This window comes from Balaenoptera musculus, chromosome 2, assembly GCF_009873245.2.
Source record: "Balaenoptera musculus isolate JJ_BM4_2016_0621 chromosome 2, mBalMus1.pri.v3, whole genome shotgun sequence".
Classification (NCBI taxonomy): Eukaryota; Metazoa; Chordata; class Mammalia; order Artiodactyla; family Balaenopteridae; genus Balaenoptera; species Balaenoptera musculus.
The window spans coordinates 99666550-99689946 of record NC_045786.1 but is presented as its reverse complement, the minus strand read 5'-3'; the positions used below and the strand labels follow the sequence as shown (position 1 = coordinate 99689946).

The window sequence follows — 23397 nt, the reverse complement described above, 5'->3', positions numbered from 1 at the left end:
TTCTTCACGCACCCCCTCCAGCCCAGTCCAGTGAAGGAAGCCTGTCTGGCCTGGCTCACTCCACCAGATCCCTGCATCCTACTTGGCTTCCGAATTTGCCTCGCTCAGCACCAGGGCATGGCCTACAAGTGGAAGGGGGGAGGAGGTCATCTCAGGTCAGGCCCAGGGGATTGGGTGTCAGAGTTTGGGCACCTGGAGACCAGCCCCCAGCCTCCCAGCACTGGCTATAATTAGCTGGGTTCGGTCAGGGACAGGGCCCCGGGCGCGCGTTCCCTCTGCCACACTGTCAGGAGTAGAGCAGGCTCAAGTGAGAGGGCAAGCGGAACACTGGTGTCTTAGGAGGGTGACTACTGGCATGGGGGCAAGACGGGCAGGGTACAGTTCCAGGTACTGGATTTTTACACATAGATCTTGCGTGCTTTGCTGCACCTGGGGAACCTCAGAGTCACGCGGTGTAGCCTACACGCTCGAGCCCTGGGATGGGGGGAGGGGGTTGAAGTAGGAAGAGGGACTGACATGTCGCCGGACTGGAGGCAGGGCTTCCTCTGGCCTCTGTGGGTCCAGCTCTTACCCTCTCTTCTCTTTCCTCTGCTTACCTGCAGCAATCCAGTGAGCTTGGGCCATGAGCGTCTCGGACTCGGCACATCGTTCCTCAGACCCTGAACAAGTCTCTCTTCCGGTCCAGAAGGACGGTCTTGGGCTCCCTTTGCCCACCAGGAGAACCCCCTCCTGGCCTCCGTCCCCGGACGAGGATCCTGGTTTGCCCCCCTTTCCTCTGGAAGAGCCTGGCCCCAGGCCCATGGCCCCAGGGAGCCTTCCCTCTCCAGCCTTGTCCCTAGAGAAAGAAGAGGAGGAGGAAGAGGATGAGGACGGAGAAGACGCAGAGGAGCCCGAGGAGCTGCGCAGCGAGGAGCATCCCAGCCAGTTTTTCGCGGAGGCACAGCGGCTGCGAGAGCAGAGGTTGTTGCTGGATGAAGACGTGTCAGTCGGGGGGCGAGTATACGGGGTGCATCGGGTGATCTTGGCCGCAGTCAGCAGCCTCTTCAGAGGCAGGCTGCTGGGCAGCAGAGGTCTGCAACGCCCCCTCCACCTGGATGTAACCCGCGGGGCCTGGGAGGCCATGCTGACCTTTGCCTATGAGGGGGTGCTGGGACCCGCCCCACGGGGGGATGTGCTGGTCGCGGCTGAAGCCCTGGGAGCACCCCGGGTGAAGGCTGCGGCCCAGTGGGGACGCGAGGGCGCTGGAAGCACCCGGGAAGATGAAAAGCAGCCCAGCCAGGCAGAGGAACTGAGAGAGAACCTGCGCACCATGGAGCTCCTGTACCAAGAAGGCATCGGGTGTGACCTGGAGCTGGAGGCAGGCGGCTGCCGGCTGCGGGGTGAGGGTCTGTGGGGCATTACATTAATGCAGGCGCATATGCCACCTGGAATGGTGTGCGCAAGCAGCGGGTGGTTCGGTCCCTACCATAGTGGTTTTGATCCCTGCTGCAGTCAGAATTTCCCCGGGGTGACCTTTGGCACCTCTCCTGACCCACTGAGAATGGAGCATGCGCAGTTGAGTTGTTTTCTTAAGAGCACTGACAGATTTATGCTGTGGCTTTTCCTGTGCCCAGAAACAAGAAATTTACAGTCAGCTGGCTGGAGCTAAGGGTATATAGTCCACGCCAGTAGAACAAGCAGGAGGTGATGGACTCAAACAAAGATTAACCAAGGGCCCTTCTTGGCATCTTCTATTTAGGACACAGGAAAAGCCTGAGGAACACAGTGGAAAAATTCAGTGTGTCCTTTCCCCTAAGTGAGCTTGAGTGGACCCTACAGCTAGTGAGCAAGGTCTGGTACTGTTTGGCCAGAATCTTAAGGCTACCAGTTCATGGCACTTTGAAGTTAACTCTGCTCATCACCAGGAAAGCTGAAGAGGGTTGAATAAGTTGAGATTTATTCAGATTCTACTAACATTTAGTGAGGTACTGGGTACCAGGAATTTCTTTTACACATGCCATCTCTTTTCATCTCACTGAAAACTAGTGAGTTAGATATCATTATCCCTGGGTGCAGATAAAGAATATTAAATTCAGAGATGTTAACAGGTGAAAACCAGGATACAGGCCCACATCCACTAACCCAGTCTGCTCTCACTAGGCCATGCATTGCCTCCTATGCAGTCAAGTCAAAGACACATAGCACCTGGCAAATGGAGCCAGAGTGCAGACACATAAAAGTTTAACATTAAAAGGGATTCGTTTAGATATTATCTAGTTCACCTCTTACACTTTATTGCTAAGGAAATCAGTCTTTAAGACAAGTCCAAAGTCACACAGCTACTGCTCATTGGAGGAATGACTGGGACCCAAAGTGCTTCTGGGACTCCCCAAAGGAAAAGGATCCTATCTTAGTCGGCTTGGGCTGCTATAACAAAAATGCCATAGACTGGGTGGTTTAACGATAGAAATTTATTTCTCATGGCTCCGGAGGCTGCATCAGGGTGTCAGCAAGGTCAGGTTCTGGTTAGGGCCCTCTTTCTGGTTTGTAGATGGCCACCTTCTCACTGTATCTTCACATGGCAGAGAGAGAGGGAGATCATCTCTCTCATGTCTCCTCTTATAAGGGCACTAATCCCATTCATGAGGGTTTCTACTCTCATACATAATTACCTCCCAAAGGCCCCACCTACAGATACTATCACGTTGGAGATCAGGGCTTCAACATATGAATTTGGTGGGGGCAGGGAACACAAACATTCAGTCCATAACAGACTTCTTAAGTGTATGTTATCATTTCCAATAGCACTAGATGGAGGGGGAATTTAAAATTTCATAGTTATAAAATTCTCACTAGGGTTTGGAATTTAAACATCCTTGTATTCAATATCACTGCTTTCACTTCCTTTAAGAAACATTCCAACTTAGTGGTGGGAACCTGTCACTTAAAATTCTAAGGAATAATGATGAGTGAGAAGGGGCACAAAATACAAGTGGCTGTGAATCCTTTGTCAGTGGCTCTGAGCTATAGGCTGATTGATGATATGGAAGATGAGATGGCTTACCTGCTTTACGGAATGCAGATTTTCTCAGGCAATATGTACGTGAAAGCTGTCACTAATGTTTACTGCTTGGGAAGCACCAACCTACTACCTACTGCTCAAAAAGACAGTGGAAAGCCACGCCAATATCACCTGCCCTTTGAGAGAGGTGAACATGCTGCAACTGATCAAAGCAGCCTGAGGTTCATAAGCCTCACTGGGAGCTTGGGTCTGTGTGACCTGCCTGAGAGGACTTCTAGCAGCATTTCCCCTCTTTTTCTTTTTAAAAATTAATTAATTAATTAATTAATGTTTGGCTGCGTTGGGTCTTCGTTGCTCTGCGCAGGCTTTCTCTAGTTGCAGCGGGTGGGGCTACTCTTTGTTGCGGTACACGGGCTTTTCATGGCGGTGGCTTCTTGTGTTGTGAAGCACGGGCTCTAGGTGCACGGGCTTCAGTAGTTGTGGCACGTGGGCTCAGTAGTTGTGGCACACGGGCTTAGCTGCTCCGTGGCATGTGGGATCTTCCTGGACCAGGCATCGAACCCGTGTCTCCTGCGTTGGCAGGCGGATTCTTAACTACTGTGCCACCAGGGAAGTCCTCCCCTCTTTTCTGTTATGAAGCATTTCAAACATAGCAAAGAAAAGAGAATATTAAGATGAACACTCAAACACCCATCACCCAGACTTAACAATTAACATTTTACTATATTTCTTTCATTTCTTTCTTTATTTTTTGCTGAAGTTTAAAGTAAATCTCAGACATTTCACTCACAAATACTTGGGTATGTGTCTCTCTAAAAGACGATATTTTCTCATGTAACCACAATTTCTTTATCATATCTAACAAAATTAACACTTATTTCTTAATATCGCCTAGTCCACATTGAAATTTTCCCACATGTCCGAAAAAGTGTCTTTTAGAGCTGCTCTGTTCAACCCAGGAGCCAATCAAGGTTTGCACTGAACTCAGATATATGTCTCTTAAGCTTCCTTTACTCTCGTACAGTCCTCTCTCCCTTTTTTTATGACTTATTGAAGAAACAAGATTAGTTGTCCTATAGAATGCTCCATGTTCTAGATTTGTAAGCATTTTCCCTCATGGTTTTGTTTAACTCATTCTTTTAGCCTCTCAGTTTCCTATAAACTTGAATTTAGATCTGAAGGTTTGATTAGATTTCAGTTAAATATTTTGGTCAGGATACTCCATACTTGACGCCAACTGCCTCAAATTGAGTTACATTAGGGAGCATATAAGGTCTAGTTATTTAATAGCATTTTTTTTTTTAACATTTCTTTTTTTTTTTTTAATTTATTTATTTATTTATTTATGGCTGTGTTGGGTCCCCGTTTCTGTGCGAGGGCTTTCTCTAGTTGTGGCAAGCGGGGGCCACTCTTCATCGCGGTGCGCGGGCCTCTCGCTATCGCGGCCTCTCTTGTTGCGGAGCACAGGCTCCAGACGCGCAGGCTCAGTAATTGTGGCTCACGGGCCCAGCCGCTCCGCGGCATGTGGGATCCTCCCAGACCAGGGCTCGAACCCGTGTTCCCTGCACTGGCAGGCAGACTCTCAACCACTGCGCCACCAGGGAAGCCCCTAATAGCATTTTTGAATGGGACATTTTCAGAGTCACAAGGGCCATGCAGATAAGCAGGGAACTGATACACAAGTATGCTCATTGCAGCCTGACATCAGTTACAGTGATCTGCCCAGACAGCCACTGCATGGAGATAGAAAATAAATCACTCCCTTTCACTCAGTTTCCATATCTTAAAAGGAGCAATTGAAGTAGGTGATTTTGAAGGTTTCCAGTTTACAAGCAGTAAATCTTGGGTAAGAGGAGATGGCAGTTAGATGAGTGTGGGTCACAGCCATTGCTGAGGGTTGTACCACTTTCTGAGTAAAATCTGACTAGCAGAATGGCTGATGTCAGTGGCTCTTATAATTGTAGAAGAAAGAACTTTATTCTGTGTACAATATAGAAAGACCTATATAAGTTGCACATTGGTCTTTGCAGTTTATTTTGTACCCCCTCTTAGCAAATGTTCTCTGTAGCATCTTCACTTGACTGATCAAGACCCTTTCTCTAATTGGCCTGCATCAAAAAGACTAAAGCAATGTTTTTCAAAGTGTCTTCAGGCCACTAACATGAGAATCATGCAGGGTGCTTGAATATGTTAAAACACAAATTCCTAGGGTCTCCGTCTAGAGCTACTGAATCAGAATCTCTGGAGGTGGGTCCGTGAAACCTTCACGTAACAAGCACTCCACGTGGTTCTGGTGCATATACCGTGGTTTGGCCTGTGGTCTTGGGTGGTTGGCCCAAAGTTGGGGCTGTGAAGTCAGAAGAGTGCCTCGCAGTTTGCAACACTCTGAGTCCCCCTCTGCTTCTCCCTCTTGCAGTGCACCGAGCAGCCCTCGCCTGTGGCAGTGAGTTCTTTGGGGCCATGCTCCTGAGCGGGATGAGGGAATCCCAGGGCACAGAGGTGTCTCTGCATACCATCTCTGCCCAGGACCTGCAACTGCTTGTCTCCTTTGCCTACTCTGGGGTTGTGCGGGCAAGGTGGCCAGGACTGCTGAGAGCCGCCCAGGCTGCTGTGCGGTACCAGAGCTCTTCCTGCCTGGCTCTGTGCCAGAGAGCCTTGGCACAAGGCCTCAACCCTGCCCGTTGCCTGGCCCTGATCCCCATGGCTGAAGCCCCTGGGCTGGAGAGTCTCTGGAGCAAAGCCCGTCACTACCTCCTCACCCACCTGCCTGCTGTGGCTTTGTGCTCCACTTTCCCGTCTTTACCGCTCGCCTGCCTGGCTGAGCTCCTGGACAGCGACGAGCTACACTTGCTGGAGGAGTTCGAGGCCTTTGCGGCTGCACTGCATTGGCTAGCTGCCAACCCTGACACCCAGGAGTCAGAGGCCAAGGCCCTGCTTCGATGCGTCCGCTTTGGCCGTATGTCCACCAGGGAGCTGCGGAGGGTACGGGCCGCCGGGCTGCCTCCACCCTTGAGCCCGGACTTGCTGCGTCAGCTGATGGTGGAGGCTGAGGTTCCAGGACAAGAGAGGCGGAGGGAGCCTGACCAGGCACTAGTAGTGATTGGCGGGGACGGGCTCAGATCAGACATGGCCATGAGACAGCCGTCCCGAGGAGTGTGGTGGGCCCGGGCCTTTCGCTGCGGCGTAGGACTGGTGCGAACCGTGGAGTGGGGACAGCTGCCTGCCCTGCCTGCCCCCGGGCGCTTTCGGCACGGGGCTGCGAGCCTAGCCGGAAGTGAGCTCTACGTGTGTGGCGGACAGGATTTCTACGGCCACTCTAACACCCTGGCTTCGACTCTCAGGTATGGGCCCCTGAGAGCGGCCGGTCCCAAGGCGGGCAGCTGCGGGAGGTTGGCAGCTCAGCCAACCGCAGACTCCCAGGGTCACTCTTCCCATCTCTTGTCCCACTGTGTCCAGGTGGGACCCCAGTCAAGGGGACTGGGAGGAGATGGCACCTTTGTGCCAGGCTCGGAGCTTTTTCCCCCTGGTGGCGCTGGATGGACTGCTTTATGCCCTGGGTGGACGAGACAGTGGTGCGGCCCTCAGCTCTGTGGAGACTTATAGCCCCAAGCTCAATATGTGGAGGTGAGCAGGGGAGGGGGTGTTTCAGGCATCAGGGAGAGGCTAGGAGTCGTGGAAGAGGAGAACTGAAGTTGACTGTTGCCTGATCACCTGCCCTGTTCTCCCACAGGCCGGCACCTGCGCTTCCAGCGCCACGCTTTGCCCACGCAGCTGCTGTATTGGAGGGCCAGCTGTACGTGAGCGGCGGCTGCGGCGGGACTGGCCAGTACCTGGCCTCGTTGCTGCACTATGACCCCAGACTTGAGAAGCCGGGGACACTTCTGAGCCCTATGGGGGTACCTCGGGCTGGCCACGTCATGGCTGCTCTGGCTGGGCGGCTGTATGTAGCGGGTGGGCTAGGTGAGACTGGGGACCTGCTGAGCTTCGAGACCTATGAACCAAGGACTGATAGCTGGACTCACCTGACCCCCCTGCCCTCGCCCCATGTCGGGGCTGCAGGCGCTGTGCTGCAGGGGGAGCTACTGGTGCTGGGGGGCTACAGCCACCGTACTTACGCCCCCTCCCACCTTATCCACGCCTTCTGTCCTGGCCTGGGCCGATGGCTGTGCCTGGGAACTCTGCCGAGGCCTCGGGCTGAGATGCCTGCCTGCATCCTGACACAGCCCACCGTGCAGCAAATAGCTTTGGTTCCCACAGGACACAAAACTAAACCTGGCAGGTGAAGGGGCAGCGGCAGTGGATGGCGTGAGGAAGGGATAAGAAACATTTTGAGAGGATAGAAATGATGGGGGCAGGGATAAAGAGAAGGCTTTATTCATGATCGTATTTCATTCTAGCACAGTGCTTTACAACTCACACAGCGCTTTTGTATATATGATCTGCATTGAGGAAAAGGTGGTTCTGGAATCCCTAGGGGAAGAGCGTTGGGGAAGGAGAGGCAACTGAATACCTAGGTAAGGAGAGGAGACCCAGGGGCAACTGTACAAGGTTTAGATTCTTGGTGGGGAAAGTGCATCTGGCTGGGCAGACAGTCAGGAAGCGTCAATAGCCAAGGTGTAGGGGCCATGTGAGGTCAGTTGGGAAAATGATATTCTGATCAGTGGATGAAGGAGAAAAACGTGGAGAGGCCATCCGTGAAAGAGTTGAGGAGTGTGGGGGAAGGACTGCGATTGCTGCTTCTCTTTACTCTCCAATCCCTGGGACACCCAGACCCTCTTGACAATGTTCTTTCTCAGGTAAACTTGTAGACCCAGTCTAGCGTTTCCTCAGCCATACACCACAGGCTGCCCCTAAGAGCCTCTTGGTTTTCAATCTGAGGAGGACGCTCCTGTCTGGACCCGGCACAGCACAGGGGACGGAGATGCCAGGGCGACGAGGTGGGAGTGCTGCAGGCGGGGAAGACGAGGAGGGGAAGGAGGGAGGCGCCCATGGCGGCAAAGGGATGAAACAGGATTTGAGGGCATGGGGTGGGAGAAGTCAGGAGCCTGGCTGGCTTCTTTCCTTCCCTTTGGGGTGAATCGAGGGATCAGCAGAGAAAACAGTACAGTGTGGTGTGAGGTGCTAAGTTGTGAGAGGAAGTGGCAGAGAGAAGAGTGAGAGGCAGAGGAGGCCCAGAAAAGTGGTTTCTTCCTCTGTCCCTTTCTTCCAGAGTTTTTGGAATCCACTTCCCTTTTTCTTGGCCAGGGAAATTTGAGTCAGATGTTTCCTCTCTCTCTTCCTCCACCCTGCTTTTCCTTCCCTTTTTTTGCTCTCTTCTATCTTTTCTCCTTTCTCCCTCACAGTTATTAATTATCTACTGTGTGCCGGGTACGATGTGAGGCACTAAGCATCCCAAGGTCAGGGAGCTCCCGACCAGCACACAGATTTGTAAGCAAATACAAGTTTTACAGTGGACTTAGAGGTATGGACACTTGCCTCATACCTCTCACGAGAGCTGCGTACCTCACATGCCTCGTAGTTGAAGATATGAGAGCCCAGAGGATGGAGGAGGGAACTCTGTCCAGGGAAGACTTCTGTTAGGAAGGCATCATCAGATGGGTGTAGATTGAACTGGATCTTGAAGGCTTCCTGGAAACTCACCAGTCAGAGAAGGAGGGAGGCATTCCAGTCAGAGGAAAGAAGCAAATGGGGCGTGTGGTGCCCTGTGTCTCCAGAGCAAAGGGGAAGTCAGTATTCCAGGGATTCTTCAGAGAATTCTCCTGCTGTTCCAGCCTACTCTCTTCCCTGGAGCCTTCCTGAAGACAGTGGCTTTCACCTAATTGTATGTTCTCTTCCTCCACAACTCCCCTACGTCTTTCCTGTGTGGTATTTCCACTTCTGACCCCTGAGCAGCTTAAGGCAAAGAAGGGCCAGTTCTTTGTACAGGTCAATTTTCTCTTACCCTTGCTTATTTAGATTCTCATGCTGCTAAGGGTGAGATGAGGGAGCCTCCCTCGCATCTTTCTTCATCCTGGCCAGGAGAGACTTGACATGTTTTTGTTTATTGTTTTGAGATTTCATTATTTTATTAAGGTTTTTTTCTATATCTCTGTTTAGGAACATAGTTGAAAATGAGGAGGGGTAAGTAGGCTATATAAGAGAACAGAGAAGAAAGATTGAAGAAGACAGGGAAGAAGGAAATCAGAAGCACTGAGAAACTACGAGGATTGAGTCTTTAGGGTGAACTTCTGTGAACACGCTCTTTGTGATTTGTATGCAAAGACAGGCTTAAATAAAGGTTTCACCATGACTGAATCATTCTTGTCTGAGTTTCTCTATTGTAAAAAACATTCACTATCCCTTGTAATTTGGCTTCTGTCTCCACCACACTACTGAAACCATCCTCCTTCGTTGTCACCATGACCTACTTCTCACCAAATCAAACAATCTAAGGCTGTCCTCATTTTCCTTCATCTTTCTGCAGGAATTGGCTGGCTTGAAAACTGGCTTTTACCCTAAAAATTTCTCCTTCCCTGGCTCCAGAGATAGCACACTCTCCTACTCTTCTTACTTCTCCAATCCAAAGAGGTGGCAGAAAGTCAAATCATAGTGTCCAAGAGGGTGTGGTGCCATCCCAGGCAGAGCTGACAGCCAAGGGTCCAAAATTATGTAGATGGGGGTAGTTAGCTGCAGAAGGCTCTAGCTTTCATTACTTAGTTTTTTTGTTTGTTTTTTGTTTTTCAGCTGCACCCCACGGCATGCGAAACCCGTGCCCCCTGCAGGGGAAGCACGGAGTCTTCACCACTGGACCACGAGGGAAGTCCATTTTTGAAATTGTGGTTAGAATGAGAAGACAGGAGGAGGTTTCTGATGTGAAGCAGGACACTGGTCTTGCTCTTGGACCACTCTTCAGTGAGAGGGGCCTGATACAGGCAAGGCAACGAGCTGGGGCCCTGGGCAAGTGCACTGAGATTCAGGGTAGTATTTCGACCCCAGAAGGGAAGTAGAGTTAGGATCGGGAATTGGGACAGAAATCATTCCTACAGAGCAGGCAATCATGGCAATCCAGGGATTAGGCTACAGTCTGGTGAGTTCCTAGAGATGTAGGATTCTTATCTTTGGTAAATCAGATAATGAACCAAGGTGTTGTAGGTACTCCCCTACTACCTGCCCCGACTCTTCCTTCAACCTCCTTTGTGGGTGAGGGTGGAATTTACACACCTGCACTCATCTTTTCAAGGTTAACTCAGGAACTGGATAGAACTGGGGGTGTAGGTTCAATACCAATAAGTGTGTTGGACTATATGAGTCTTCTATGCCTAATTCTGGGTTGCCCATGTTCTTCTCTTACTTTGCTTCATGATCCTCTTCAGAAAGCTCACCTCTCCTCTATCCCAAGCCTTAATGACTCAACTGGGTTCTAGTCGTATTATTATTATGTTTTTTTAGCAGCCCTCACCTCTACTTGGATTTACCACTATCATTGGTTCATTGGTTCAGACTCATCATGCTTTGTTGGCGCTATCATTTTTCCTTTTTCCTAGACACAAAACTTTGTAATCATCTTGAGCTTGCTCTCCTCTTATCTTTTTCTTCACTCGACTCATCATGTAATTTTGAACTACTGAAATAGAAACCTTACTGGTCTCTTCTCCAGATATTTTCCCTGTCAAATATACTATATATATATATATATATATATATTATGCCCTGGACATCTGGAAAATCGATAACAGAAAAGGTTAAAAAATGAAAAAAAAAGGGGGGTAAAAATCACATAAAAATCCTACTAGCTGCAAAACTAAGCACTATTATTTATCCAGACTGACAGTCCAGGAGGTAGAAGCAACAATGTCCAACCAAAAGAGTGAAAACCTGCATAGAAAGATTGTTTAATAGAACCATGGAATGAAGAGATTTTTGGACAGTGCAATTCAAACCCTTCTTTACACAGTGTAGGAAGCCAAGGCAGGTGGCATAGTCTGGATAATGAAGAGGAAGGCTTTTCAATGAGAACAGTCTCCAGGTGACATACTTATAACATCAGGACCAAGAGACTCACTGGGACAAGCACCACAGGTTAGGTCTACAGGCAGGACAGTAATTAGGACATAATTACTCTGTCAGGGCCACAGACTACATTCCAAATCCTAGCTAACCCTTGGGATCAAGGGATCATAGGTGGAAAAGTGTGAATTTATCACAACTTCTGCTAATACAACTACAAAAATATACATATATTACATATATATACATGCCTATTCATAAATACATGCATGAATACATGTATATGTCATTAGTGGTGAGATTATAGTCTTTTTTTCTCTGAGAGATAGAGGTTTACGGTATTATTATTATGGCTGACGATTCAAGATACAATAAGCTGTATTTCTGATTTAGAATTCTGAAAAAAGGATAGCTTGAGAGTGTGAATTAGAGTGAATTAGAATCAGTATCTTGGGTTCAAGCCCCAAATCAATTGCTCTTTTGGTAATCATGAGTAAGTCCTTTAATCACTTTGAATACCAGTGTCTTTTTTTTTTTAATATACATCTTTATTGGAGTATAATTGCTCTACAATGTTGTGTTAGTTTCTGCTGTACAACAAAGTGAATCAGCTATGTGCATACATATATCCCCATGTCCCCTCCCTCTTGAGCCTCCCTCCCACCCTCCCTATTCCCCCCCCCTCTAGGTTGTCACAAAGCACCGAGCTGATCTCCCTGTGCTATGCAGCAGCTTCCCACTAGCCATCCATTTTACATTTGGTAGTGTATATATGTCAATGCTACTCTCTATGTCCCAGGCTCCCCTTCCCCCTCTGTGTCCTCAAGTCCGTTCTCGACGTCTGAATGCCAGTGTCTTAATCCATAAAATAGAGATAATACCTGTACTATCAACATCATAGTGTTATTATAGTCATGAGCTCCAGAGCTTGGGATAGTCCTAAGGATCTCTACACACATTTCAAAAAGGGTACCCTGGTACTCTGAAATTAAATTTCCAGGCTACACCCTTTTAGATTAGCAAGCTAGATGACGCCAAACAGGGTGGCCAGTGTGCTGTAGCACCCCTGAGACCATGAGTGCCATACAGAGGGTTACAGGTTTATCCCCAGCTACTCCAGACTAACACTGCTCCTGAGATAGGGATATGGATTCATCTGGACTCCAGCTCAGGCTAAGGCATTTAGGGAGCTAGAGGTCTTCTAGTTGTATACCAGCTTGACTCATTACCAGACAGGTAATCTGAGCCTCAATGCATTGCATAGTTTTCAAGCAAACTGTCACTGATTAAAGCCAACTCTCTCATAACGGAGGAAGAACTGCTTGTTTCAGGGCTTCCCTGGTGGCGCAGTGGTTAAGAATCCACCTGCCAATGCAGGGGACATGGGTTCGAGCCCTGGTCTGGGAAGATCCCACAGGCCATGGAGCACCTAAGCCCATGTGCCATAACTACTGAGCCTGCTCTCTTGAGCCCGCGAGCCACCACAACTACTGAGCCCATGCACCTAGAGACTGTGCTCCACAACAAGAAAAGCCACCGCAATGAGAAGCCCGTGCACTGCTGCAACTAGAGAAAACCTGCACGCAGCAATGAAGATCCAACACAGCCAAAAATAAAAAAAAAATTTTAGAATATAGCTAAGATTGTTTAAGTGCTTGCTATGTGCCAGGTAGTGTGTTAACTGCTTTACATGCATTATCTCATTTAAATGCCGAACAACCCATAAAAAGTGGATGCTATTATTATCCCCATTTTACAGACAGGAAAACTGAACCTTAGAGGAGTGAATTTACTCACCAAAGGTCACACAGTTTATAAATGTTGAGCATGTATTTAAACACAGGTAGAAGGACTTCCAAGCCTGCTGTCTTTATTATGCCACATCTCCAATGTAGATTCACCTCCATGGAGTGGTAGGCTTTATTCACGAAACTCATACTTAGACTCTACAAGTGGGAGCAGTTAAAGGGTATTAATATCTTTTAACAATCTATAATGGAAAAGAATCTGAAGCTCCTCTGGGATGCCAAGTGCAACCGAATAGGTGCCTGTCCATAAATCACTGCTTGGGTGATTCTTTGAAGCTGGCAGTGGATAGACTGAATAGAAGCACAAGCTGTGAATCTAAAGGTAAATATTCACAAAAGGGAAAAGAAAAATCTGGTGAAACCAAGGGTCTTTATAATCCCCAGGCACTCACTGCCCTCTCAGCTTCTTATCAGAGATCTACCCTTCCCAGTTCAAAGTCTACTCCCTCCAGGAAGTTGCTCAAGGTCCCTCCTCCACAGAATCCTGAGTTTGTTCCTTAGTAGAATATAACACTTCTCATAATTTGCCTTGTATTATTGTGTCTCCTGCATATGTCTGTCTCCTTTATGAGACCGTGAAGCCTTGAGAAGAAGGCACGTTTTATACATTTTACATACTGTCTTTGCACTTCATAGGTGCTTAACAGATATTTATTGACTCAAAATGGGGGAGGATAAAAAGTGTGCAATAAGATTGACCCAAAATGGGGGAGGATAAGAAGTGTGCAAAAATATTGACTAGAAGAGGTGAGAAATTTTTAAAAATTTAACTACAATTGATGTACAATTTCAGGTGTACAACTTCAGATTCTTTTCTATTATAGATTGTTACAAGATACTGAATATATTTCCCTGTGCTATACAGTAAATCCTTGTTGTTTATCTGTTTTATATATAGTGGTGCGGACCTGTTAATCTCATACTCCTAATTTATCCCCCCACCCCTTTCCCCTTTGGTAAGCATAAGTTTGTTTTTGAAGTCTGTGGGTCTGTTTCTGTTTTGTAAATAAGTTGATATGTATTTTTTTTTTTAGATTCCACATATAAGCAATATCATATATTACTTGTCTCTGACTTACTTCACTTAGTATAATCATCTCTAGGTCCATACATGTTGCTGCAAATGGCAATATTTCATTCTTTTTTTATGGCTGAGTAGTATTCCATTTTATGTATATATATATATATATATATCTCAATCACATCTTCTTTATTCACTCATATGTGGGTGGACATTTAGGTTGTTTCCATGTCTTGGCTATTGTGAACAGTGCTGCTATGAATATAGGTGTCCATGTATCTTGTCAAATTAGAGTTTTCATCTTTTCTGGATGTATGTCCAGGAGTGAGATTGCTGGATCATATGGTAGTTCTATTTTTAGTTTTTTAAGGAACCTCCATACAGTTCTCCATAGTGGCTGCACCAACTTACACTCCCACCAACAGTGTAGGAGGGTTCCCTTTTCTCCACACCCTCTCCAGCATTTATTATTTGTAGACTTTTTGACGATGGCCATTCTGACCCGTGTGAGGTGGTACCTCATTGTAGTTTTGACTTGCATTTCTCTAATAACTAGCGATGTTGAGCATCCTTTCATGTGCTTGTTGGCCATCTGTATGTCTAAAGGTGAGCAATTTTAATAGGTGGTAGAGTCCTTAATAAAGGGGCTTCTGAGGGCTGAGGAGATGGCACAACTTCACCCCAGAAAGTAGTAAGTCTGGACACTGCACTCATCAGTTGGATATTGCAGCTTAATACCATTGATCAACAATTATGGGTGTAGGCTGTCTATGGAGGAGAAAGTGAGTCATCCTCTAAGAACCTGGAAATAAGCTCTATGAGAGTTAACCCAGTGGGGAATGGAGTGCCTCCTCAGCTCTGGTAGTTGTTCAGTTGGCAGAATGACAGTAATCTGAAGAAAGATTGCTTCAACTCAAGGGAGTGGCTAGTTTAGAAAAGCAGCTCTCAAAGGAACAAATAATACAGGGTGCATTTAGCACTGTCCACTGAAAAGAAAAGCTGAGTTTGGACTTTGTAAACATCTTGTGAATTGAGAGATCTCCTCTGTTGCAAGGCAGAGACAGTTCATCTGGCTGTCTCAAAATCCAACTGAAATATCCTTTAGAGATCAGTCAGTTACTGTCCCTCTGCCTAGAGAATCATTCTAGACTGGTGATTTTCAAAATGTGGTTCCTGGATCAGAGGTCAGAATCACCAATACCCAAGAGTTTCCTAGAAATGCAGATTCTCAGGTCCTATCCTAAACCTACCAAATCAGAAATTTTCAAGGGGGGTGAGCAACAACCCTAGTTTTAATCAGGGGTTCTTAACCTTTAGCATGTATCAAAATTGCCTGGAGAGCTTGTAAAATACAAATTGCCGGGCCTGGCCCCTAGGGCTTGAAAATGCAGACTCCAGACCCCACTCCACCTATCTAGATCAGTGCTTCTCAAAGTTTAATGTAAGTGGGAATAATCTGGGAATCTTGTGAAATTACAGATTCTGATTCAGTAGGTCTGAGGTGGGGCCTGAGAGTCTGCATTTCTTATTAATTAATTAATTATTATTATTTTTGGCTGTGTTGGGTCTTCGTTTCTGTACGAGGGCTTTCTCCAGTTGCGGTGAGCCGGGGGGCCACTCTTCATCGCGGTGTGCAGGCCTCTCACTTTCGCGGCCTCTCTTGTTGCGGAGCACAAGCTCCAGACGCGCAGGCTCACGGGCCTAGTTGCTCCGTGGCATGTGGGATCTTCCCAGACCAGGGCTCGAACCAGTGTGCCCTGCATTAGCAGGCAGATTCCCAACCACTGCGCCACCAGGGAAGCCCGAAAATCTGCATTTCTAACAAGGTGATGCTGATGTTGCTGGTCCACAGCCCATACCTTGATTAGCAAGACCCTAGGGCAGAGATTCCCAAACTTGTCTGCACATTAGTATTATCTGGGGAGTTTCAAAAACTTCTAATGCCTGGGTCCTCCTCTGAAGATTGTGATTTAATCAGTCTGGGGTGTGGCCTGGGTTTGGGGATTTTTAAAAAAGATTTCCAGTGGTTCCAATGTGCTGGCTTTGAATTTCTTTGCTCTTGCAGCTAACCAGAAAGAACACTCTAGATCCTCCTAGTCAACCAGGAAGCAATGGTCACCAGTTGCTATTCTTCCTGTACCACCAGTGTGATGCTAAAATACATTATTTATAAGTTGTAGTTCAGGATCATAAAGGGGACAGAAAAATATTTCTTATAAAAAGAGTGTAGGGACTAATGGGGTAGGTGGTAAGAGAGGCATCTAAGGACGTTAGGTGGGATCTGGCTCAACAAATTGAGAATAAAGGATGCCCCTGATCCTGAGCTGAAGCTTCAGCTGTTACCTGAGAATGCAGGTACCCACTACCCTTAGGAAAGGGATATTTTCCAGAAGACAGATCATCTGTCTTACATGAGGTAAGCACGTTTCTCCTGCTAACATCTGTTTGGCCCTGCTCTTTATGAAACAGCACCAGCATTACCATCCTAAAGGTCACTTGTCCCTTTCCTGAGCCTGGTCCCACTTTCTGAAAACAGTTCCGCATTAGCCATTCAGGATGGCTCCAAAAAATTCTTTGTCCAGGGACCTATCCCAGATGGACATAAGCTGCTCTTAGTTCACTCTGCCTTAATTATTTGATATATACACCCGGTTACAGGCCATTGCTTTAGGCTTTCCGTCTCCTTTTATTTCTATTTTCACCAAGTAACTTTCGCATGAATTAAGAGTCCCACTATACTATTTGATACCAGGACAAAAGGTGTCCAGATCGGCAGCGAACATGCCAAAATCTTTTTCAAGAAATGGTGTTGGAAGATATTACAAAAGAGAGGAAATGTAGCAAAAGAGCGGAATTTGGTACAAGAGGAAACCTGAGGGACAGGAGAAAAGAGGACGAGGAAGTGGGGAGGGAGGGGAAAGGCGGCGGGAGGGAGTGGGACTAACCTCTGGCCCCAGAAAAGGCTGCAACGCCCTCTCTGCAGAGGCGTCGCCAGCCGCGCATCTCTCCTCCCCGCGGGCCGCGACAGCCCCGCCCCGCGTCTGCGGCGGCGCGCCGTCTCCTCCCCGCTCCCGGCCCGGCCCCACCTCCGGCTTCCACTCCACCCAGCCGCGGAGTCGGGAGATCGGTCCTTTTCCTGCTGCCGAGGACCGAGCGGCCCCGCGTGACAGCCAGCTGCTCCAGGCCCGGGTGGCTCCGGGGACGGTCGAGCGCCGGCAGCAGCTGGCCCTGGCCCCGGGTCTAGGCGTGGGCTCGGCCGCCGGGGCCGGTGGGGAAGGCCTAGCGCGGCCAGGTAGTGACCTCCCGGGACTCGGCGGGGCGGGCGCCGGGAGGGGTGCCTCGGCCCTGCACCTCCGGCAGCTCCGGGAGCGGGTGTAGTGTGTGAAAGGGGGAGTGGGAAGGATGAGGGCAAGGGAGGGCCCGGGGATAGAAGGACGCAGGAAGAAGGTGGAAGAGACCAAGTGAGAATGGGTCGCTCTTCCTTGCTCTGTGTGCTGTTTGGAACGGAAACCCGGGCTGTGCTTAAGCAGGGTAGGCTGTCACACAGCCAACTTAAAAGTGTGGTGGCTATTAATGTGTTAACACGGCAAGGTCTCCAAGGCATACTAAGTGCAGAATAGTGTCTAAAGTATGATCCTCTTTGTGGAAAACGAAACAAAACAAAACAAAAAGGGGGGTGGTGCTGGATATGGGGGAAGGGAAGGTACAGACCTATACATATATTTGTATATGCATAGAAAGTGTCTGAAACTCTTCATATAAAACTTAGCCGTGGTTATCCCTGGAGAATGGAATTAGAGATGGGGATTTTTAATTTTAATTTGTAGAGACTTTTACTTTTCATTTGTAGGTCAGCTGAATCTCCCTTCACAAACACCAGGGTGTGAAAAACATGTAACTATTTTTCTGTTAACTTAATTTTTTTTTCTTTTTTAAAAATTTATTTATTTTTGGCTGAGTTGGATCTTTGTTGCTGCACGAGGGCTTTCTCTAGTTGCAGAGAGCGGGGGCTACTCTTTGTTGCGGTGCACGGGCTTCTCCTTGCAGTGGCTTCTCTTGTTGCGGAGCATGGGCTCTAGGCACACGGGTTTCAGTAGTTGTGGCTCGTGGGCTCTAGAGCGCAGCTCAGTAGTTGTGGCACACGGGCTTAGTTGTGGCACATGGGCTTGGTTGCTCCGTGGCACGTGGGATCTTCCCAGACCAGGGCTCGAACCCGTGTCCCCTGCATTGGCAGGCGGATCCTTAACCTCTCTGCCACCAGGGAAGCCCTGTTAACTTAATTTTTGTTATGAGACTCATTCTTTTGAAAATCTTGAGTCGATTCTGAGATTCCCCAGTCCTTTCGCTGGGGGCTTATATAGTGCAAAGACATGCGGGAAATGTACAAGCCTATATAGGCCATCATTCTTGATGCACTTTGCCTGCACTGATGTCCAGTGAGATATCCATTGTCCTTTCTGGTTCTGGATTGTCAGTCCATTCAAGTCTTCTTGGAAGTATTCTACATTCCTGTCCATAAGCTCTTGCATATTAAGGATTAAGCAGTTGACTTAACAACATACTTATTCCTAAAATACATAAATGTAAATAGGAGATAAGCATTTGTCCAAATAAGAGAGTATGTACATTCCTAATGATATAAATTCAAGCATCCTCTCAGGCAGAGGTTCTTAATTTGCAGTTAGTGGAGATTCTAGGAGATCCATGGGTGTGCTCCCTGAAAATTGAATGCAAAGTAGTATATACTCATGTTTTTCTGTGAAAAAGCTCCATGGCTTTCACCAGATTCTCAAAAGCTTCTGAATCCCACTGACTAGACATTGTTGCAACAATGGTGAACAAGGCTAAAGAGTCTCTGTGCTCAGGAACTTATAGTCTGGGGGGATGAAAGACAAATGAACAGGCAATTATGATATAGAGGATGTGTTCTATGCTAGAGGAAGTACAGTGTGGGAACATAGAAGGACCACCTGTACCAGACTGGGGGCTGGGTGTCACCTGAGGCTCCTTGGAGGAACTGACTATTAAACTGAGGCCTTCAGAGCGAGAGGGAAGTAGAATTTGGCCTAGTAAAGGAGGGGATGGGGAAGGGGGGTGGTTTGGTAGAAGGAAGAATGTTCTAGGCCTCTGCCTGTGCAAAGTCCAGAGTCAAGAGATACCTTGGCAATTCATAAGCTGAAAACAATTTGTATGGTTCAAGTTTAACGTTAGATGGGAGTAGCAGTAAGAGGTGAGGCTGGGAGGTCAGAAGCCAGGTTATGTGTGTGATGCTGGGCATGCAGAGGTGAACAAGACACAGGAGCCCTGACCCTCAGGGAGTTTTATTTTATTTAGGAGAAACCGTGAACAAGTAGGCAAATGGGCTAACAAGATAAGTTTTTATTATGATGAAATAGACAAGGTGTTGTAAATGGTGGCTGGGGTATGTATTGGGAGCTCCTTTAGGCAGATCTACATACTGTGTGCCACGTGGATTGGAGGGTTTCAGCGATGACGGTGGCAGGCAGAACAGAGAGAATTGGATAGATCTGGGAGACACTGAGGAAGTAGAATCAATAGGATTTGGTAATTTATTGGATGATAACAATAATAAATAATAATAGCTTCCACTTATTGCACACTTACTAACCCTAAGTACTTGATATATTTTTTCTTATTTATTCCTATACAACTCTATCAGGTAGGCATTTATTTCAGTTTTGTAGGTGATGAAACCGCGGCACAGAGAGTTTAAGGAACTAGCCCAAGGTCCCATCAGGATTCAAACTCAAGCCTATTTTATACCAAACCCTTGTAAGCATAGGGGGCAATGAGGGGGAATGGATTTGGAGAAGAGGTAGAAAGATGATACAGTTGAGATCTACGGAGTTTTGGGTACCTTTGAGTCATCCAAGTGGAGATGTCCAACAGGGGAATGGATAAATGAGTATGAAGCTCAGATGAGATCTAGGTCAAGGAATAAATATGTGAGTTGCCAGCATAGCAGTGTTATGTGGAGCAACAGAGTAGGTGAGACCACCCTGGGAAAGTATATAGAAGCGTTAGAAAAGAGCTCTAAGCAGCATCAACATTCAAGGAAGAGTAGAGAAAGAACCCCCCAAGAAGCTGTGATTAGGGTTGTAAGAGGAAAACCGGGACAGCACCGTGGAAGTCAAAGGGAGAGAGTTTCAGTGAGACAGTGATCACAGGGTCATATTCCACTTGAGAGATGAAGTAAGGTAATCTCCAAGATATGTCTATTCTTATAGTAAGAAGAATTCCATTAGTTACCTAAGAGGACAGCCTTGGAGGAATAGTGGAAAAAGAATCCCATTTAGTTGGTTAAGAGTGAGTAGGAGGCAAGGAAGTTGAGGTGGTGAGTATAGACAACTTGATCAAAATGTTTGTTTCTCTGGAGCTAAGAATCCAGAGTCCAGATTACGAGTATGGCTCCTGTGCTAAGTTGGGATCATACTGATAGCCCTGGGGGTTCTCCTTTACCCCTTCATGTGAAGACATGTTCCTTTCCTTTCCAGCTCTTACTTTTTATTTATTTATTTATTTATTTATTTTGGCTGGGCCGGGTCTTCGTTGCGGCATGCAGGATCTTTTAGTTGCGGCATGCAGGATCTTTTAGTTGCAGCATGTGGACTCTTAGTTGCGGCATGTGAACTCTTAGTTGCGGCACGAATGCGGAATCTAGTTCCCCAACCAGGGATGGAACCCAGGCCCCCTGCAGTGGGACCGTGGAGTCTTACCCACTGGACCACTAGGGAAGTCCCTTTTTTTGTTTTTTAAACTTCCTTACTCTTAAGCTTCTACCTTACCTTTTCCCTACTCCTTTCCCTTAGAGTACTCCCTGTATACATCCTTGGAATGAACCCAGTCCTGGAAAAACAAATATTGGTTGTTTTCTGCCTTCAGGTCACTGGCATTACCAGGAGGACTATGGGAAAGATTTAGTCCCAGTACGCATGTACTCCCAATACAGCCAGCTGCTCATCACCTGTCTTTCTCTCCTTCTAGGCATATACTGGTTGGGCTCCAGCCATGGAGAAACTCCATGGGCGTGTGTCTACCCACCTGGACATCCTCTCCTTGGAGAACGGGTGCCTGGGCACACTTCCTGACCTGAAGACTTTGGAGAAACCACATGGGCATGGGTCTACCCACTCAGACATCCTCTCCTTGGAGAACCGGTGCCTGGCCACACTTGCTGACCTGAAGACCTTGGAGAAACCACATGGGCATGTGTCTACCCACTCAGACATCCTCTCCTTGGAGAACCGGTGCCTGGCCACACTCCCTGACCTGAAGACCTTGGAGAAACCACATGGGCATGTGTCTACCCACTCAGACATCCTCTCCTTGGAGAACCGGTGCCTGGCCACACTCCCTGACCTGAAGACCTTGGAGAAACCACATGGGCATGTGTCTACCCACTCAGACATCCTCTCCTTGGAGAACCGGTTCCTGGCCACACTCCCCATTCTGAAGAGCACTGTGTCCACCAGCCCCTTAACCCAGAGTCTCCAGATACCTCACATGGTGCAATCTGACCTGTGCAGCCTGAGTGCCAGCAACCACCTGCTCTCTGAGCCTCCAGCCTCAAGGGCTCAGTGCTTCTCTGAGGGTCTAGACCTTCTGACCTGCCCCAGGGTCTTGAAAACCATCTCTGCCACAGAGAGAGCTCAGGAAGCAGCTTTGGTAATAGCTCCAAACAGTTGTCTTCACTGCAGCCATGTCTGTTAGAATGTCTAGTCACTAGCTTTCAGTGCCACAGTGTCCCTCTGTGCTGCTCTGTGTCTGTGTACCTTCTTTCCTCAGAGCCTCTTCCTGAGGCGTCTTTTACCCAAGGGCTGTCTTCATGAGCATCATTACTCTTATTGCTTATCTAGTGCAGAGACTCTGGACAATAGAGCATAAGTAGGTTTTGTCCTTGGAAAGCCTCTGCTTGGGAGGAGAGCTGATATACTATTGCACTAGCAGAGTCAATCAAGTGCTTTTGAGATCTTACAAGGCATGAGAAACAACTACAGTACCACTTCCCTGTGTGTGCATGTGCAGACACACGTCCACTTGTACACATCTATATAAGCACGTTTAGTATACAGGTCAGGATCGGTAGACAAACACACATTCCTTCTATGTAGACTTGAGATTTGGACTGAGGGAAAGGCAAATCTGAGCCCTCTACCATTTTTGCCAATTATAAGCCACTCAACCTTGGGCAAGACTCTTAACCTTTTTTTTTTTTTTCTAAATTAATTTTTATTGGAGTATAGTTGCTCGACGATGTTGTGTTAGCCTCTGCTGTACAACAGAGCGAACCAGTTAACGCGTATATACACATCCCCTCTTTTTTAGATTTCCTTCCCATTTAGGTCACCACAGAGTATTAAGAGTTCCCTGTGCTGTACAGTAGGTTCTCATTAGTCATCTATTTTATACACAGTGTGTATATATGTCAATCTCAATCTCCCAATTCATCCCACCTCCCCTTCCCCCTCTCTGGCATCCACAAGTCTGTTCTCCACATCTGAGTCTCTACCTCTGGCTTGCAAATAAGTTCATCTGTACCATCCTTCTAGACTCCATACATTAGCGACACCACATGATATTTGGTTTTCTCTTTCTGACTTACTTCACTCTGTATGACAGTCTCTAGGTCTATCCATGTCTCTGCAAATGGCACTATTTTGTTCCTTTTAATGCCTGAGTAATATTCTATTGTATATATGTACCACATCTTCTTTATCCATTCCTCTGTTGATGGACATTTTGGTTGCTTCCATGTCCTGGCTATTGTAAATAGTGCTGCAATGAACATTAGGGTGCATGTATTTTTTTGAATTATGGTTTTCTCTGGGTATATGCCCAGGAGTGGGATTGTTGGGTCATATGGTAGTTCTATTAATATTTTTTAGTTTCCTGTTTTCCATAGTGGCTGTATCAATTTACATTCCCACCAACAGTGTAGGAGGGTTCCCTCTTCTCCACATCTTCTCCAGAGTGGTCCACTCTCGCCACTATTATTCAACATAGTTTTGGAAGTCCTAGCCATGGCAGTCAGAGAAGAAAAAGAAATAAAAGGAATCCAGATTGGAAAAGAAGAAGTAAAACTGTCACTGTTGGCAGATGACATGATATTATACATAGAAAATCCTAAAGAGGCCACCAGAAAACTACTAGAGCTTATCAGTGAATTTGGTAAAGTCCCAGGATACAAAATTAATACGCAGGAATCTCTTGCATTCGTATACACTAACAACGGAAGATCAGAAGGAGAAATTAGGGAAACAGTCTCATTTACCATTGCAACAAAAAGATTAAAATACCTAGGAATAAACCTACCTAAGGAGACAAAAGACCTGTACTCAGAAAACTATAGGATACTGATGAAAGAAATCAAAGACAGCACAAACAGATGGAGAGACATACCATGTTCTTGGATTGGAAGAATCAATACTGTGAAAATGCCTATACTACCCAAAGACTCTTAACCTTTTGAAGCTTTAATTTCCTCACCTTTAAGATGAGATCAATGAAAATCCACTTCATAGGGTCATTGTCAGGATTACAGCTACTGCCATCTTACATTT

At 47.1% G+C, this 23397-nt stretch overlaps 2 protein-coding genes across 12 annotated transcripts in view; both read left to right on the top strand.

The window, feature by feature from the left end:
* The first annotated feature begins 249 nt into the window (after window positions 1-249).
* Window positions 250-9295, top strand: KLHL33 (kelch like family member 33). 3 transcript variants are annotated; one of them, XM_036842614.1, is made up of 6 exons: window positions 250-307; window positions 603-1379; window positions 5418-6342; window positions 6458-6625; window positions 6732-6794; window positions 9098-9295. In XM_036842614.1, exons 2-6 carry the CDS (start codon window positions 623-625, stop codon window positions 9123-9125), a joined length of 1941 nt encoding a protein of 646 aa, XP_036698509.1. In that variant the 5' UTR covers window positions 250-307; window positions 603-622; the 3' UTR covers window positions 9126-9295. The 3 variants fall into 3 exon arrangements, with proteins under 3 accessions (XP_036698509.1, XP_036698507.1, XP_036698508.1); XM_036842612.1 differs by having other exon boundaries at window positions 259-343; XM_036842613.1 differs by having other exon boundaries at window positions 288-375.
* Window positions 9296-16900: 7605 nt separating this feature from the next.
* TEP1 (telomerase associated protein 1) overlaps window positions 16901-23397 on the top strand; it is a 41200-nt gene continuing 34703 nt past the window's right edge. For all 9 annotated transcript variants that reach the window (XR_005018673.1, XM_036842402.1, XM_036842400.1 and 6 more), the window contains exons 1-2: window positions 16901-17108; window positions 20822-21502. Coding sequence is in view for 8 of the 9 variants with exons in the window: in XM_036842402.1 (XP_036698297.1) it covers window positions 20846-21502 (657 nt within the window). In the remaining variant the exon portion in view is untranslated. The remainder of the gene's footprint in view (window positions 17109-20821; window positions 21503-23397) is intronic.